Source organism: Drosophila gunungcola (genome assembly GCF_025200985.1).
Source record: "Drosophila gunungcola strain Sukarami chromosome X unlocalized genomic scaffold, Dgunungcola_SK_2 000021F, whole genome shotgun sequence".
Classification (NCBI taxonomy): domain Eukaryota; kingdom Metazoa; phylum Arthropoda; class Insecta; order Diptera; family Drosophilidae; genus Drosophila; species Drosophila gunungcola.
Genome location: NW_026453184.1, coordinates 822,780 through 840,964, shown reverse-complemented (window position 1 = coordinate 840,964; position 18,185 = coordinate 822,780). Strand labels below are relative to the sequence as shown.

The 18,185-nt window shown below is 37.2% G+C and overlaps 1 protein-coding gene across 24 annotated transcripts in view; it reads left to right on the top strand.

Annotated features, from left to right (window-relative positions):
• Positions 1-18,185, top strand: part of LOC128260272 (eye-specific diacylglycerol kinase) — a 130,594-nt gene that overhangs the window by 98,665 nt on the left and 13,744 nt on the right. For 10 of the 24 annotated variants that reach the window (XR_008268122.1, XR_008268123.1, XM_052993117.1 and 7 more), the window contains exons 4-7: positions 13,044-13,182; positions 14,322-14,525; positions 15,182-15,326; positions 17,342-17,744. Coding sequence is in view for 22 of the 24 variants with exons in the window: in XM_052993117.1 (XP_052849077.1) it covers positions 13,044-13,182; positions 14,322-14,525; positions 15,182-15,326; positions 17,342-17,744 (891 nt within the window). In the remaining 2 variants the exon portion in view is untranslated. Of the gene's footprint in view, positions 1-4,205; positions 4,569-11,529; positions 12,581-13,040; positions 13,183-14,321; positions 14,526-15,181; positions 15,327-17,341; positions 17,745-18,185 lie in introns of those variants that run through there. The other 14 variants (XM_052993095.1, XM_052993097.1, XM_052993102.1 and 11 more) reach the window with 7 other exon arrangements.

The following is an 18,185-nucleotide window of genomic DNA, read 5'->3' as shown; positions in this document are numbered from 1 at the left end:
TACATTGCCCGAAATGACAAGAAGGCAACTGACTGTGTGTCCAAAGCTTAAGGCTCGAAGTGTGAGCCTGACGAGCCACTTGCGGCCAATTTGTTTCACTGCACCACACCACATCATTACGCCATTACCCACATCCACCACGAGGAGCACCACCACCTAGTGGAGTCCTCTCCCTTTCCAAAGGGAACCGATATGGCTATGGATAATTCAGAACTCGCCTCTGATGGATTAGATAGATTAGGACTCCCCGCGTGCGTGTGTGCTTTTCCGTGGCGAGAACTTGCCCAGAAACCCGATTCCGTTTCGCGGAAAATTAATTAGCTTAGTGCGGGTTTATCATAACGAAGTATTTAGAATATATATTACAAATAAGGCTACCTAGGAAAAACAATGCCACATGGTTGCGATGCTTGGAAATTAACTTGACTTACGATGGCTACCAACGCAAATGTATATCCGTCTATTTATTTTAAATTGTATATTTATAAAACAAAAGACTGTGCTTTTCTTTTAAGAGTTACGATATATTTTTAAAGATTTTTTCAATGAAACTTGGTTTGAGCAGTTGGGTCTACTAAAACTCTTAGGAGTAGTTAATTTTCTTTCCGAACTTCGCATTTTCATTTGTGATTGTTTGCAAAAATGGACCGATCGATTGAAGTTGACATTTGAGGTATGACACTCCGAATTTCGAGCGTTTTTATCAGGATTTTTACACAAAATCAGATTTTTTTTTTTTTTTTTGAGCGTTTTGACCTGAAATGAAAAAACATTTCTCAACAGTTAAATTATTGAAATAAGTGTTTTCATGTTAGTTTTTCCTAATTTTAAACCGAAAGTTATGAAAAGATTTTATCAATAAAACTTTAAGTGAACTCAGCGGTAGTAATTCATAACTTGCTGATTTCACTCACTTTGGATACGGAAATAGGTTAATATTTTCCCCAATGACTAATATTTATTATCGCTTTTCTACTTGCAGGTACGTACACATTGGTTAACCCTTGTCCGCTCCTTGTGCACTCAAAGATAAGTACTGGAAATGAAAATGAATTAATATTGAAATGCGGTGTTCAGCAGCAATTTGTGCTGTTGAGTGTTGGCTTTCCTTTAATGCGAGCGGTGGTATCTTTTTTAATTTCCGATTCATGTTGTCCCAATTTATGGCCATTTATTGTCCCCCGTACATACCCATTCAAATCTCTCCTGAGGGGCTCTCCATTAGAAGGGCCCACAATGCTTGTCTCTGGGTGTTTTGTTTGGGGGCCCATAATGTTGGATTTACTGATTTACGATACCGAACCGTGACACGTTATTATCTGCCGTTGTGGCTCCCATTTTGGCCATTCCACAGCAATTCTGAGTATTGACCACTGACTGATATGTTTAATTTGCCGCCACTCCTTACTTTTTCCCCATCACATCCCATCCCATCCCATCCCGACCTTTTGCTCGATAAAATGGGAAATATTATAAAATCAATCAATCATGCGACGCATGCCGGACACTGCAGCCATTTATTCTTGTTCTCGGATGCGGTCTACACTCCAAACTGGAATCTTTGACTTTTGGGCTTAATTCTTTTATGCACTAAAAAAAAATAATTATTCCGGACACCAAAGTTGAAGTAACAGCACAGTTGCAGGGGCTTTAATAGATTTAAAAGGCGACCCTTTCGCCTATCTACCTTAATAATTAATAACTTTTTTCTATATCTATATATCTTCTAGACTATAAATTTATTTAATACAAATTTCAGTCAATAAATAGGAAGTTGATTTTAAACAATAAGTTAAGCAATTACATTTTTTGTAATGATTCAAACTCCTTTACAGTTTTATTTGTTTATTAGTTTCCATTGACCTTTTCTATCTCTAATTTATATTACTCACAATACAAGGACCTCGCCCGAAAATATAATATACCAAACACCTACTGAACTATAACGTAATTGTATTTATTTAACAAAAATAGGTAAACATTCATTGATATTATCTATTTGTTTCATTGTAAAATAAAGTTTTAATTCTAATACGAAATTTACAATATTAATTGCGAGCAATGAATGTTTTTCCCAGTGTATCAGTCGGCCATCCGTGCGTCTTTCTATGGTTTCCTCTGTCTGTCCCCGAGGCTTGTGCGGTTCATTCATGCGACTCTGGGTCCTCAGACATTCCGCTGGATTTTCCTCCTTTGCTCCCCTCTGACCCTCCCCCTATCCAGCCGCTCCCGCACAATAACAGCAATACAAGACCGACAACAATAACAACAAGAGCAGTAAGCTACCAGCCATCGAACAAGAAGAAACAAAAAGTGAACTTAACTTTTATGACAACGGGGCAAATAATTTTATGAAAATACTCCCCCGGGGAAAACTATATCCCCCGGAACCTTACGCTTTGGCGGTTAAAATGTAGGGGGGAGGGAGGAAAAACCGAAGTTTAGCATACATGAAATTAGCATACAACACTCGGGGGATATGCGATTGTGTTCCAAATTCGCTTTATTGCCTGATTGAACTAACTGTTCTGTGTGGCGGCACGTCCTTTTATTTAGTGAGAATATTATTTAGAATTCTGAGATATTTGTGATAACATATACTCAATAATTTAAAATATATACCTAAACATATGCAGTTAAAACAATTTGATAACTGTATTCGATTTGGTTAAATTATAAAAGATTATAAAATAACATTTATTTTGCTGCATTTATTTTGATGACATCTCAAAACAAAATAGAAAATTTCAATAATAAACCTTATTAAAGATATATTTAAGTTTAAAATAACAATTTTATTTCGAAGAAACTACTTAATTAATTCTAACAAATTAAAAATACTGTTTGCGTGCTGAGCCGAAAATCCACTTTCCAACTCCCAAACAAAAATAACAATTTAGAACAAGACAATAAAACTCTTGAACCAGGAAAAGCAGAAAGTGATAAATGGAATCGCTTTAGTATGTCTTCAGTTCCAGTTGTTTTATTATTTTATTCGAATTTGTTTTTACGCCCAGTTCCGCATTTGGCTGACGCAGGCGGCATGCAACAAGAGCAGCATTCACGGGGGCAACAGCAACATGTACGGCAGCAACAACAGCACTCGTCTACAATTAAGTTTTATGAAACATTTGTTTTGCTTTTTTTTCGCATTCTTCTCTTCTACGTCAGCATTCGAATGTGTGTGTGTGTGCGTGGGGGGTAATGGGCTGAAAAGGGGGGGCTAAAAAGGGGGTGGGCAAGGGCGTAGGTGAGGATGGGCGCATGGAGGCAAAATTGAAATGCAAATTGAAAGGCACAAAGCGAAAATCCGCCAAGCGAAACTGAACAATCAAAGCGGGAGACAAAGCAGCGAAACAGCGAAAACGTCAGCCACTGTGACTGCGGCAGAGCTAGAAAATGTCACCATCACGATCCAAATGGAAAATCGCTGGCAAAACAACAGCCAAAAAAAAAAATCAAAGAGAGATCGCTCTTAGAGATGCCTAAAAAAATGCCAGGCGAAACTCTGATTGCTATTTTTTCAAAATAAGAGATACCCAAATACCAAAATTAAATTTTTCTTTTCCGCAAAGCAGCTGAATTGTATTCAAATGTTTTTAAATTTACTTTTAACTTATAAAAAACAAGAAGGAAAGCAAACTTCGGCAAGCAAAATTTATTTACGCTACCAGCTATTGCGAAAAAATTAAATATTCTTCAAGACATCTATATTTCGATTTATATGCGTATATGCTAAAAAACATTAAAAGTATGATGATTTTCAGCTCAATTAATCGATCGTTCCTTAGGCAGCTTTATAATACCGTTTTCCGATTTAACAAAATTTAAAGCATAGTTCTGAATTTTTACACCATTATTATATCCAAAAGAAATAAAAAAAAAGGCAAACTATTTTTAATATTCCGATTGTTGCTATGGTAGCTAGACTAAAAAAGAGAGCATAGTCTGCGTAGAAACGGTCAGACGGACGGACAAACGGACGGACATGGCTAGATCTGCTCCAACTGTTGCTGATCAAGAAATGACTAAAATTATAATACCCTTTGCAATGGTATTCAAATTTCAACAAGATGCTTTTTTTTTAATGGAATTTTTTCCTAAGAAAAATAGATAAAACTTCCAAAATTTCGTTAGCCAATTTTGGATAGCCGGATCTTGGCCATCTGCACACCACCGATCGCTGCCGCTGCGGAAAACTCACCACGCGGCTGCGTCGAGTAAAATGGCGCAAAAAAAAAGCAGCATCGTTTTGAGGTGACAAAGTGCCAACTGCTGTGCCGCCGCTGCCGCTGCTTGCGTCACTGCCAGCGCCGCTGCCGGTGTCGCTGCCACCGCTCTCGTTGACTTTCGGTTCGCTCGCCCGCCGCTCAGTTGCCTTGTGCGGTTGGATTTGGATGCTGCCGCCAGCCAAAGAACCGAGAAAATAAGAAACACAAACCAAAAAAAAAAAAAACGGAAAATCTAGCCCGAATAATGAAAATAATAATTAATAAAAAAACGCACAGTGCGCGTGTCGCAAATTAAAAGTTGTGCCTCCGGAAAAAAGATCGGAAAAGTGCAAGAAAGTGTGTAGCCCAAAGTACCAAAGGGAAATTACAATGAAAACAGTGAACTGTGGGGGAGGGGGAGGGGAATGGAAATCAAAATAAAGGCGACAAAGGGTCAAAACGCTGTCAAACGGGCCTAAAATAACCGTTCATAAAAATAACACAAGCAGCCAAAAGTTCCAGTGTGTCTTAATTGAGACGAACGGGGAAATAGTAAAATTTCAATTCAATTAACCAATGGACTTGAAACGCAGAAAAGCGACAAAAAGAAAACCGAAATGCCGGCGAGGCATCATCGATATAAAGTGCGAATGAAAAGAAGCCAGAGTTCAATGTTGAGCGGTCAACAGGGGGGCACAATATACCACATATACTATATTACTGCATATGAGATATGGGGGATGTATGGAATATATGGTTAATGGCGCGCTAAGAGTTCGTTTGGCAAGCCATCAACTGGGTTTCGGACTTTGGTCCAATCAAAATTATTGAGTATTACACGATAGTTGGCGGAAAATAGCGGTGTACACATGTTCTAATTTATCGTACAGATTTAAAAATTTCTTTTAATTGACTTGATATTTTAAAAACTGTTCTTATATATTACATAATTTATGACATACGTTATTAGGTTCTTATTAACTAAATGTTTTTTTTTTACCTTATAAATCTCTGATGTTTTTGAATATAGAAAATTGTTTTTGTTTATTTCATTTTAATATTTCTAGATCAGAAATTGTGAACTTACTTTAAAAATTTTTAAAAACTACATTTTTTTTTATTTTTGACTAAAATTTTTATTTGTTGTCTTTGCATTGTCCGGTTTTCTTTTTAACTAAGAACTATTTTGTACAGATTAAGGAAAAAAAAGCAACAACAAAACAATGTTTGTTGTTTTTATATTGTCATGAGTTTACAAAATACTTATTTTGCCATTTTTTGGCTACCGCACTTATTTGAATCATTAAATTTTCTCCAGATATATCTGCTCGGAACCACAGTCATGTTTAAGTGAGCGTGCTGCCGAAAAATTCGCAGCAACATTGCACTGCGAAATCGGTGCCAAAAGATATTGTAATTGCTCTACCAACACCTCGGCATTTATCTGCCCTATTGTTCTGCCACTTCTTGGCTGCCTTCCACTTTTACTATACTAGTATATGTATACTTTCTATACCCTTACTGCTTGGCATCTTGAACCCAAAGGCCAACTGCCAGCCATGACATTTCGAGAATTTCGCACTCATTTATCAGAAAACTATGGCGAAAACTATGGCAGAGAGGCTATGGGATCGCAGAATGAGAATGAGAATGGGAAAGAGTCAAAGTACGTCGCATTTCGTTTATTTGATTTGATTTATTGTCGATTTGCTGCTGCCACTGCCGCTTCTGCTGCTGTTATTTTCTTTTTCATTTTCCTTGGCTTGTTTTGCCAGCTGTGCCCAGCCAAAAACATCACAAGACACAAATCAAGGAGCTTGGCCACGCCCACGAAATTTCGAGTGGCTGTGGGCATGCAGATTGCGCATACGCCACGTGAGCCGGCGGGTATTAATATTATTTAAAATAACAATATTAATAATCGACCAGAAACCGCGAATATGCATTATTATTGGCAACTAATAAAATTTCCAGGCGCAATTCATGTCGGCATAAATTTACACTTAAATTCGAAAGGGGGGTAGTTGCCACCCTTCCACCTGCCGTGTGGTCAAAATCGAGAAAAACATATATAAATACTGTTTTAAAAATAAATATCAAGTCACACACATGTTTTAGATTTGAAATGTTTGACTTGCTCGCTGCCTGTTCTCATAATTAACTTAAGTATTTTTAGCAAAAAAAAAATACAAAAAAAAAATTAAAATACGATGTCGTCGTCGTCTTGTGCTGCTGTTTTTTTTTTTTTTTTTGACTGGCAAACAAAGTAAACCAAGTGTTTCAATTAAAATGATAAAAAGAAGAAACAAAGGGAAATTGAACGGACAGCTCGAAAATATAATAAATTGTATCCCATTACAGGGTATTAAGTTTGGAATAAATATCATTGCTCTATTTTTTAAGCAATCTCATTTAAGGTAGTTTCTTTGGGCCTATGTTTGTTTGCCAGCCGCTTAAATTCATTCATAAATCTCAAGAGACTCAGATAAATTCTGATTGTGCAACAGATTAGGCAAGCGTCTACCCGGTTTAGCTGGAAAAGTAGCGAAACGGAAGCAGAATATAAACAGCTGAGATATGAGGTAGATATAGGGGTTCAAGGCACTCTCTATGGCCGAAAATTAAATCTCTTCTGGGTTTTCCGCTGATAAGAAAAGATATCAGTTGAATCTTGTGGTGAAGAAACCCACTATAATGGCCTAGAAAATAATATTTAGGTATCTAGAAAAGTAATTACATATAAAAGTAATAGTATTCCTTTGATGTTTCTTAAAGGGCTTATATATACCGTCGGTAAATTTTTTCAATTTTAAAATTGTTCAAATTGTTGAGCAGTGCAACAAGATTTATATATTTGTTTTTAAACGGGCTCAGAAAATATCCATTGAAAATGTTTTAGGTTTTTGTCTATAAATGTATAGTTACTTTACATTCATATTAAATTTCTCCATAATTGCTTATCTCATATATTTAACAATTCTTCGATTTAACTTTAAGTTCATTAATTGTTGAAAAACTTTTTGACACAGACACCGAAGGCCTGGAGCTCAACTTAAAATGCCAGGGTGAATATCAGCATCTGGATCTGGGTCTTCGCATCCGTCTGAAAAGTTTACTCCAGCGATTTGTCCCAGACCCCTCCGTTGCCATGCATATATATACATGTATATATATATATATATTGCAGGTCCTTGTTGCTTGCCTTATTGAAATGTTTTGCCTCCTCGCTGGCCTTTGCTTGTTATCAAGTGGCCCGCCCATTGACCGCCCACTACCACTCCAAGGAGAACACCTCGCCAGCAGGCCAAACGCTTAATGGCAATTAAGAATATTAATTTAATTTGCAGCCCTTGCTCGCTTAGTCCCGCTCACCCCAATCTGTTTTCGGTGCCCAATCTCTACCCATTTGCCGGATGCATCTCCACTTTGATTACACGGGAAAAAATGGGTTTTAAATTTCTTTGTTAATTCTATTAAAACAGCAATTTTTTTTAAATTTAAGTAAATATATGCAAGATAAAAAAATGTTTTTTATGAAACCTTTGTAATTAAGATGACACTTAAAACTTTTATACACTTTATTAAATTCTTTAATATTGGGCATTAATTAAAAATAAATCTAATTAAGTTGATGCTCGAATCTTTCTTTTACCACTTTAAAAATGCCTCTGTAAGTGCATTTGGAACTGTAATAATATCAATATACCAAGATATATAGATATTGTTAGTCCAATCAGTTTCTTATGTTTTACTGTTTTAAATTTTCGATTGCAAAATCAAAGATTTTTTGTTTGTTTTGATTTATATGATTGAAAACCTTTGAAGTTTACAAATTTGCAAAATCAATATACCAAGATTTTATATATATATACTGTTTTTCTACAGATTTAATTATTCTCTTACTCTCACGTAGTTATATTTCCTAGGAAATGTACAATTTTTCTAACTTTACGAGTGCCGGCTGGCGAAATTTCTTGGCATGTGGCCCCGAGTGGCAGCCCTTGCCCATGGCAATTGTTAATATTCATTAGCTTAAAATCCTTTTCTCGAGTTCTTGCCATTTCGCAGTTGAGCAGCAGGAGCTGCCACTCCAAAGCGCCGTCTTAAAGGGGGAAATCCGGGCTTTTGGGCAGGGATAATGCCCGGTGCTCGAAAATTGTTGCCACGTTTTCAATTCCAATTCAAATTCAATGCCGGGCATTAATCGCAATCACAAACGACGATGGCCCGGACGAAAACGATGGCAACGGCAATGGCAACGGCAATGGCAATGGCAATGGCGTTGGCCAGGACGTGCAGATAATTTTTCATTTGGGCCAGCTCAAGTGCATTTCTCATTGGCTGAAATGTACAAATGAATGGATGATGTATATATTTGCGTATACTGGATCTATACAGCATCTACTGGATCTACTTGAAGCGCATCATTGTGGGCGATTACTAATGGCTTACGCGAGATGGCTTGCGAATGACCCAAAAAGGTTACAATTTCATTTATATATTTTTATAACAATTTGATGATGCTCACGCTCTCGGCACTTTTAGAATATTTATTATTTATTTCTGCATTTTTATTTTCGGATTTTATTATGTCAAAGTCAAAGAGCTCGTGGAAAACGAGGGTGGGTGGGTGTCGAATGCAAAGTGTCATTATTGAAATACGTACAGATATTTCAAGGTTTTTATCGATTTTGTCAATGGGGCCACATCGAGAGTGAGGTGCTGACGATGGCAAGAGCAAGAGTCTCCTCCCCGGAATCTCAATCCCACTTCCATTTCCAAGTCCATGTTCGGGCCATTGACGACAGTTTGCCTTTCATTAGCCGAGTATTTTCCCGCTTTTCCGCTTTTCCGCTTTCCCGCTTTCCCGCTTTCCCGCACCTCCACCCACTCTCTATATACCCATGCCTTTCCACCTTCTCGCATTTGCCGGCAAAGTCCAGACCTCTTCAAAGGCAGTCGACATCGAAATTAATCACATTTGAATTGAAATTGCGTTTCAAGTTCAGTTACGTCTTGCTTGGCTTCGTTTTATTCGGTTTGGCTGTGTTTTCGGTCGCTCGTTATTTCTGTGGTCACTCATATTTGGTATCAAACGATTCTAATTAGGTATGATTGCCATTGCCTTTTTTTCGGCTCTCGGTTGTGGCGGGGGCTAAAATTGTTTTGAATTTTAAGCATATCATTGACAAAGGGTTGCAAAACTGATTGCCTTTTAACTTCAGAGATTGCAATGCCAAAATGTTCTGATCGACTTTTCTGGAGCCTGTTGGTTTATTCAACAAATATGTATATATTGAGTGATGCTGAGTTCATATTTCCCAATGGAAAATCATAAATCTAATTGTAAAAATGGCTTTGCCAAACTGAATTCCAAGGCGACAAAGTGTCGAACTGCACATAAATAAGCATATGCATTCTAACAAATTTTCTCTTCAATTTTGAATAGTAGGAAATGCGAACCATTTATATTGTCTCAATCCATTGGCCTTCGGTTCACCTTAAACAGACTCTTCAGATGTTTGATAACCTTTTAGCACAAAGCCATCTCAACATTGATTTCCATCTCAATTCGATTTCTTCCAGCATTTTCGCTTTTTATTCCTGTCGAAGGAAAAGAGTCCATTGCGATGTATTAAGACTGCAGTTGGTAAAATTGATTTGCAATTCAATTTTGAAACTTTGACAAAGCGCCCACATTTTCTTGCCCCCTCTCATTTGCTCGCCCACCATTTTTTCGTTTACTTTTCTTCCGTTTTCCTGATGAATTCTTGACATAATTGCTGGCGTTAAAAGACTTGCAAACTAAAAACTGCACTTTCATCTAATTGGAGATTTTTATTTTTAGATTTAACAGATTTTTTTGCATTTTTATTGAGGGTAGTTACTTGATTTTTATAATAAATATTTAAAACAACCTTAATACCATCACAACTGATAGTACTTAATTTTTTGATCAATGAAACAATAAATCTTAAATTAAGATTTGTTATTTTTATTTAAATACTTAATTAAAGAAACTCGTCATTTAAATTTTTTTTCGGCTTGTTATTACCATTTTTGATACATTTAATATAGTTTTTTATTATCTTTATGTTTTTTAAATTTATATATTTTTTCTTTTAATCCATTTTAATTTAAAAAAAATGTAAGCTCTTATTATTTGGTTACATAACTATAGTAAATAAACTATCGTCAGTCAATTAAAATATGGACACGCTACATTTAACAGTAAATCAAGTGTGGATGCCAAAATTTTAGTAATGCGTCAAAAATAAAGCACAAAACGCGGACAAAACGCGCATAAATAAGTCTCAAGGGAGCGACGGCAAAAAAAGGATATTAGGCAGAAAGTTGCGTAGACTTTGGCAATCGACATGGAAAATCTGCAAACCTACAATTTGCCAGGCCAATAACATGCCCTCGTAGTCTAAACAAAAAAAACCACGCATTCAGGGAGAAAAATAATATAAAAAAAAAACAGAGAAAAACAAGTCACAGTTTTCTGTATGTATTTTCATCTGATAAGAATTTAATTACAATGCACATAAACAAAATGTATACAAATGTATTAAACACACACGCACACCTATGGGCAATGGCAGTTGCCGTGCGCTAGAGCGAGACAGCAAGCGGGGGAGAGCGGGAAAGGCAACTTCATATCCAAATAAGGTCCCGGTCAAAGTTTTATTTTTCTCACTAAGTATGGTGAATTTTAAATACTCTTTAAATTGCGAAAATATGCCCTAAAGAAATGATTTAAAAAAAAAATATTTATCATTTAGGGACGTTTTTTTTAGAGATAAACCATACATGTTATATTATTTTTCTTGTGTAATATTTAGTTTTTTTATGAAATTTACATTCCTAGGTGAGCACTGTAAATTTCACATTACATAGAAATTTTTATTGTTTCTTTTTGTTAAGTGAGGTTTAGAAGCTGGGTTATTGAAGTAGTAGAAAATAGCAAATAAAAACAGAAACGATATGCCAATAAAAAAATATCCCCAGTAAAGAATACATTTTTTTTTTTGGGTGACCCAATTCCATCTATGTTTGAAAGTACCCCCCATTAAATGAGTGAATTAGGGTATGAAATCGTATAATAATAAGCCAAACCCAAAACAGAATCTCCGGGCAATCTTTTTGCGCCATAATGACAGCCGCAGACACGAAAACGGACAGCAGCAGAAATAGGGGCAAAAACCGATTCAGAACCACAATCAGCGACCGAATCAGAGTCACAGAAATCGAAATCCGTATCGGGATCGGGACTGCGACTCGATTGGGAGCTGAATGCAAATAAGCTGCAAAAAAAAAATAAAACGAAAAAGAAAGAGTTCCAACAAAAATTCTACAGACCATACAGCGAATGTGTAATGAAGTGAAGTGAAATTCAAAAGAGTGCAAAACTAAGAGCCAAGGTGAAAGGGAACGGATGTTGAAAAATAAGTCACTGTAAAGACCATGTTCATATCTTATTTGAACTGCGACGCCAGCAGCAACAACAGCAGCAGCTTCGCATACAGCAATAGCAATAGCAACTACAGCAGCAGCAGCATCAGCACCAACGAGAATAGCAGCAGCAGCAACAGCAACACGACTCCCAGCAGCAACAATTGCAAGTTTAGCAACAACAAGAGTAACTGTGATTACAGCTGCAACTGCAACATCTGCAATAATAACATCGGCAGCAACACCAATTTCCAGAACAACACTGGCAACAGCAACAATAACCGAATTTCCAACTGTAATTGCAGCGTTTGCAACAATTTCAACTGCAGCAGCAGCAATAACAAGAAGACATCTAGCTGCAGCAACAGCAACTACAGCCAGAACTGCAATTGCAATTGCAACATCTGCAGGAATATTAACTGCAGCAGCAGCAATTGCCCCTGCAGCAGAAGCAACACCCCCGCAGCAATATTCGGCATGGAGCGATTACTGCACGCCGTTCGCGAGGAGTTCCAAACGGAGGACGAATACGAGGCGGAGGTGGATGATGATGGAGGCCACACGACGCACAGGAGCAGCATCAGCAGCTGCTGCAGCAGCAACAGCAACTGTAGCAGCAACAGCAGCAGTAGCAGCAACAGCAACAGCAACAGCAACAGCATCAACAGCAACAGCGACGGCAGCAACACATCGGCGTCGCAGTTGCTGCCGGCGCCAAGACGTCGACTGCAGCGCAGCGATAGTTTTGGATCAGTTGGGGGCAGTGTTGGTATGGGGGGCGTGGCAGGAGCGGGGGCGGCGGGAACGGTAGTGGGAGGAGTGCGGCGTTTTCGCCGCTCCTCAATCGGCATGCAGCGGAAGTCGGCCTTCCGGCAACGGAAGCTCGATTCTTTGGGGGCGTGGCGCCGGAAGAGGTGAGTCCCTAAAATATTAAGCAGGGGATAACCCACGTTAGTATCTGCAAAAAACTAATACAAATTTATAAGAATGTGCTCATCACATTGAGAAAAAAAATAATATATATAAAATATATATATATATATATTTTGTGATTATTTAAATTAATTTCATTAATAAAGTCCACTTCAAAGCAACATATAATTCCTATTCAAATAATATAGACACAAGTAAACAGTTCTTACACATTTATTTTAACAACATTTTAAAAGATATTCACCAAATGTTTAAATTTATATATAATAAGTACTGCAAACACGTATACATTTATTTATTGAACCTAAAAGCATAAGTTACCCATCTTTAAAGACTTAAGTGACCACATTTTCAGTGCTTATCGAGTGCACACCCCCCACAGCTAAACCAATTTAATAAGCAATCTTTGTAACCTTTGACCCCTCCCTATTTTCCACCAAGCAGGCGTACTGCTTCGGCGAGCAATTCCCGGAGACCGATACGGATTGTGCCCGACTGGACGGAGAATGCGGTGCAGGGCGAGCACTACTGGAAGCCCACCTCGGCCTCCGGCGATCTTTGCTGCCTGAATGAGGACTGCATTGTGAGTACATACTATTTAGATATAAGTATAGTAAATACCAGCGATATCCCTTGCCACATTCCTTCAATTCAATTAACACAATAGAAACGTGAAGTGAAGTAAAGTGATGGGCAGGATACGTATACGTATAGTACATGTGAGCGTAATTTATTTATTGCGTGCCTGTCCAACGTTCACGCAATAAAGCCGCAAAAAAAGGGGGGGTTTGGATCAAGAACGATGGGCGTGTCATCAGTTTGGGCCAGACCCAGCCAAAAGCAGAAGAAAATGTACTTCATCAGGCTCATTGTCAATCGCAGAGGGGCAAAAACCAGCCAGGAATATAAGCCAGTTGGGGCGGACCAGCTTCTATGGCAAATCCTGTCTTATCTCAATCTGTTCCATACAAGAAATTGAGGTGGAATAGGGTAAAGGAAAATCTGGGTTACTCTCTGTCCAGGTTAACAGAATTACATTGATTTATTAAAGTACAACTTAATATTATTTATGATATAACCACAAAAAATTAATAAAATTATAAAATTTAACACTCTTTTTAATTCCAAAGTTGAAAATTAAAAGCCTAACTCAGCTAATTTCGATATAGACAATTAAACAAAAATAGATTAGGAAAGTGAAGCCAACTAGCTGAATGGCGGACAAGGTTTTCTTTAGATTTTTCATGAAAAAACATCTCTTGACACCTGAGGCAGTATCCTTGGAAATCCGTTTTCACCTGTCAAACCGCAGCAACCTTTGCAATTAATTGTCAAAGTTTGTTTTTCGAGAATGCGGGCAGCAGTTGCAGCTTCGTCATTTGACTGTGGTTTTGTGAAACTGAGGCAATTTGCTAATTAGCGCAGAGAAAAGGGCAAAGACAACACAATTAATTAAATGTTGACTATATATGTATAGAGCTTTGGACCAATTATAAAATCAATATTAATGCCATTAAGCTTTAAATTATGAAAAACTCTGTTGCTATAATGTATATTCTAAACAATGTGCATTTAATTAATTGGTTTTTAAATGCTTAAGAAATAATAAACTTTAAAAACTTTTTAAAATACCTTGATGATATCCTACATCTTAAAATACTGTTACGTATAAAAAAAGGCGAAATCTCAAATTATTCTCCCCGCTTTTCTGTGCGATTTCAGAAAAGCGGCCAGCGGATGAAGTGCTCGGCCTGCCAGCTGGTTGCCCACCACAACTGCATTCCGATCGTGAACGACAAGAGCGCGCTGGCGTGTAAGCCAACCTACCGGGATGTGGGCATCCGGCAGTACCGGGAGCAGACCACCACGCACCACCACTGGGTGCACCGCAAGCTGGAGAAGGGCAAGTGCAAGCAATGCGGCAAGGTAGATTCAACACCAAGTGCAATACACAAGTTATCACGTTCTTTTCTTACCTTTTTTCGTATTTAAAATACTTTTTTTTTTTTTGAGCAATATATATTTTAAAATTTTAATCAGAGATCGAATTCCCACAAGAAATTTAATTTATATGTTAATGAACAAGGGAGATCAGCCCGATAATTTTTTTTAACATTTTTGCTAAAGTAAAATGCATTTCCTAAAATCAAAATGTTATTTTAAACAGAACAACCAAATTATAAACTAGTATAGAAATTTCCAGAAATCGTATATTTTTTCTAAAGCTCCTACAACCAATAAAAGATCATTAAACAAGTAAATAAAATATATTTTATTTGTCACATTGTAACAAAGTAAAAATACTAATCAGAGTTGTCTAAGTAAAACGAGAAAAAAAAGCATTTTTTTTATTTTAAATTATAAGATTTGTTGGTATTTATGATAATTTATAAATGCAATATATTTTATCTTACCTTAAATTTTGTTTTCTGAAAATAGTTTTTGTAACCTTGATTGATATATTCAATTTTAGCTTTCTTTAGCAACATCTGCCCTAATTTTTTTTCTGTGTGACAAATATAGAGTGATTCTGGAACTAGGATATTATTATATTATTACATGTTATGCACTTATCCCTTTAGTTCTTTCCTATGAAGCAGGCGGTGCAAAGCAAGCTATTTGGGTCGAAGGAGATTGTGGCGTTGGCCTGTGCGTGGTGCCACGAGATCTACCACAACAAGGAGGCCTGCTTCAACCAGGCCAAAATTGGCGAGGAGTGTCGTCTGGGTGAGTCTGCCTTAATATGTCCCCCCATCCCACATGTCCCCCTTTGTGGCCTTTTGGCCAGTTGGGCGCCCCTGCCAAGCCCACTCTTCCTTGATTAATTACGTGACGGGCATGCAAATAGATTGCGGTCCGTTAACTTAATTAAGATTTGTGCATTAAAACCGAGCCCAAAAAACTCGTAACCCTTTAAAATCCCACTTTCTGTGTCCTTTCCATTTCCATTCTGTTTATTTGGTAGGTAAATAAACTGTGGCAAAGAAATAAAGTCAATGCTTAAATTAAGCAAAACGAAAAATATACAATACAATACAAAGACTAAAGAAATCACTGGGATTTCGGAATCACATTAAAAGGTGACCAAAAGCAAGCCTTAAAAAAGTTAATTTAAATTTAAAAATAAATACAACGCACTTCTAGATTGTTGTTGCATATTTTAACACACCTTTTTAATCATTTTCAAAACCCAAGTGATTTCTGTGGCAGCCTCAATACTCTGTTAATTTTCAAAAATAGCTTAACACTTAAATCCCCAACGAGTTAAAAGTAGAATCTTAGATTTCAGTTGAGCAATGGCAATTTGTGCCTTGAGCAATGATTCCGCTACGCAACATTCTATGGCACAAATAACCACCTCAAATATCCTGGGAAACTAAACTACTTTCAATTAATGTAATTGTAGCAAATTCCAACGTGTCATTTTTATATAAAGGAGAATTCCTTTCGTAGCAACAGTGCAACACTGACAATGGGGCGATGTGGCAGCTGGGGCGACTCAACCGCTTCCTGTTCACGTTTCTATAAAGTGTCCCAATGAGCATCTTGTTAACACACTCTCCCTGCCAGAGACCATTACGTACACCCTGGGAAACCGGGCCATTGACAGGACATAGACTGGGAACAGCAATGTACAGGACCGGAGATGAGGACACGGTGCTGTACGAAATAGAATTACGTGTGGGTGGTCTCCTTTGGGCTCCTTTGTCTGGCAACCCCCTTTTTGTGAGGTCCTTTGGCCGAGTTGTGGCGTTCATAATTGCTCTTTGGTATGCCGGTTATGTTAGGGTCTTATCTTTTTTTTACTGAACCCTCCCTCCCCCTGATTTCCCCCCTCGAAGGTGGGAAAATTGAATTTAGTTGCTTGGCAATACTTAAGCAATTGCCTTTCCACACACAATTAGCTTTTCTAGCCCGGACACCTGGCCTGGCCAAACATTTAGGCAGTGGGTCGAAACTGTGACAGCTATGTTGGGGCACAACGAACACTAGAAGAAATACATTTAAAGTTCAGGCAACTTAAATACTCCAAATATTATTAACTGTGCCTCATTTCCATTTAAATTAAATTTAAACAATCACATTTTTATTTTTGATTCGTTTTGGGATTAAACTTATGCTCTTAAAATTACAAGCCATTTAAAAACATCATAAAAGAATTTAAGAAAATCTCAAAAATAAATGTATTTTAAGTTTAAAAGTATATGATAAATATAAGTTAAGCCCTAAGAAATGAAATTAATTTATAAGTATATGATAAATTATGTTAAGCTTGAAGGCAAGGCTTTACCTTTAAATATATATTTTATAGAAATATAATAAATTTATAAATGGTTTTTCACTGCCATTTATTTTACATACAGTCAAACACGAACCTTTAAATTTATTTCACCTAATTTTTTAAATCTGTGCCATATTTTCGACTGCGTAATAAATAAATAAATAAATATTTAACAATATTTATATTCGCTTTATAGAACTAACATACTTTGATCCTGAAATTTTGTGCGTATTTTAAAATCTTTAAAAATCGAATTTACATACGGTTATAAATGTGAAATTAAATAAATGATTTGGTTCTTTCTATTGACTTTATTAACGTACACCCATACACCCACGCATAAAACTAAACAATTACTGAAGTTCTGCCCCATGATTTTTGAGCATGCAACCATATTTTCTGCCAGTGTACAAAATACAGATTTTCATTGAGTTTTCCCCCCTCTGCTTATCCTTTGCAGGCAACTATGCGCCCATCATTGTGCCGCCTTCGTGGATTGTGAAGCTGCCGACCAAGGGCAACTTCAAGTCCTCGATACGCGTGAGCAACAAGAACAATGCGGCTTCTGGTTCAGGGGGCGGTGGCGCAGGCGCTGGCGGGGCCGGCGGAGGCGGGGCTGGAGGCGGTGGGGGCGGGGGCAAGAGCAAGAAGCAGACGCAGCGGCGGCAGAAGGGCAAGGAGGAGAAGAAGGAGCCGCGGGCGTTCATTGTTAAGCCCATTCCGTCGCCGGAGGTAATCCCGGTCATTGTGTTTATAAACCCAAAGTCGGGCGGCAATCAGGGCCACAAGCTGCTGGGCAAGTTCCAGCACCTGCTCAATCCGCGCCAGGTGTTTGATTTGACGCAGGGCGGCCCCAAAATGGGGTGAGTATAATATACAACAAAAAACCAAATATTCAAATTATTAGCACATTAAGTATCAAGAAATGAAGTCTTAAAAGTCAGATGACTTATTTTTTTTTTGTTAAAAAAAAAACTCTTAAATTGGTGATTTCCGGCTGATTTTAAGACCTTCACGCAATTGATTCATTTCTTGCAAAAATTTTAAAAATACTCTAGTTTCGTATAAGTAATATTACACATTTTAAATTTATTGTTATTAAATTAAATTTGTTATTGCATAAATTTTAATTAAATGAACTTAAATTAAACTCTAAAATATTTGTTCGCAGTCTCATTTGCTTTAGAAATCTGAATTCAAAAAATGAATATCTAAAAATACTTTTATTATTTTTGCATATTTTCAGAGCTTAACTTTTTAAAACTTGACAAAATTATGAGCATTTAAAGAAAAGAAAACTTAAA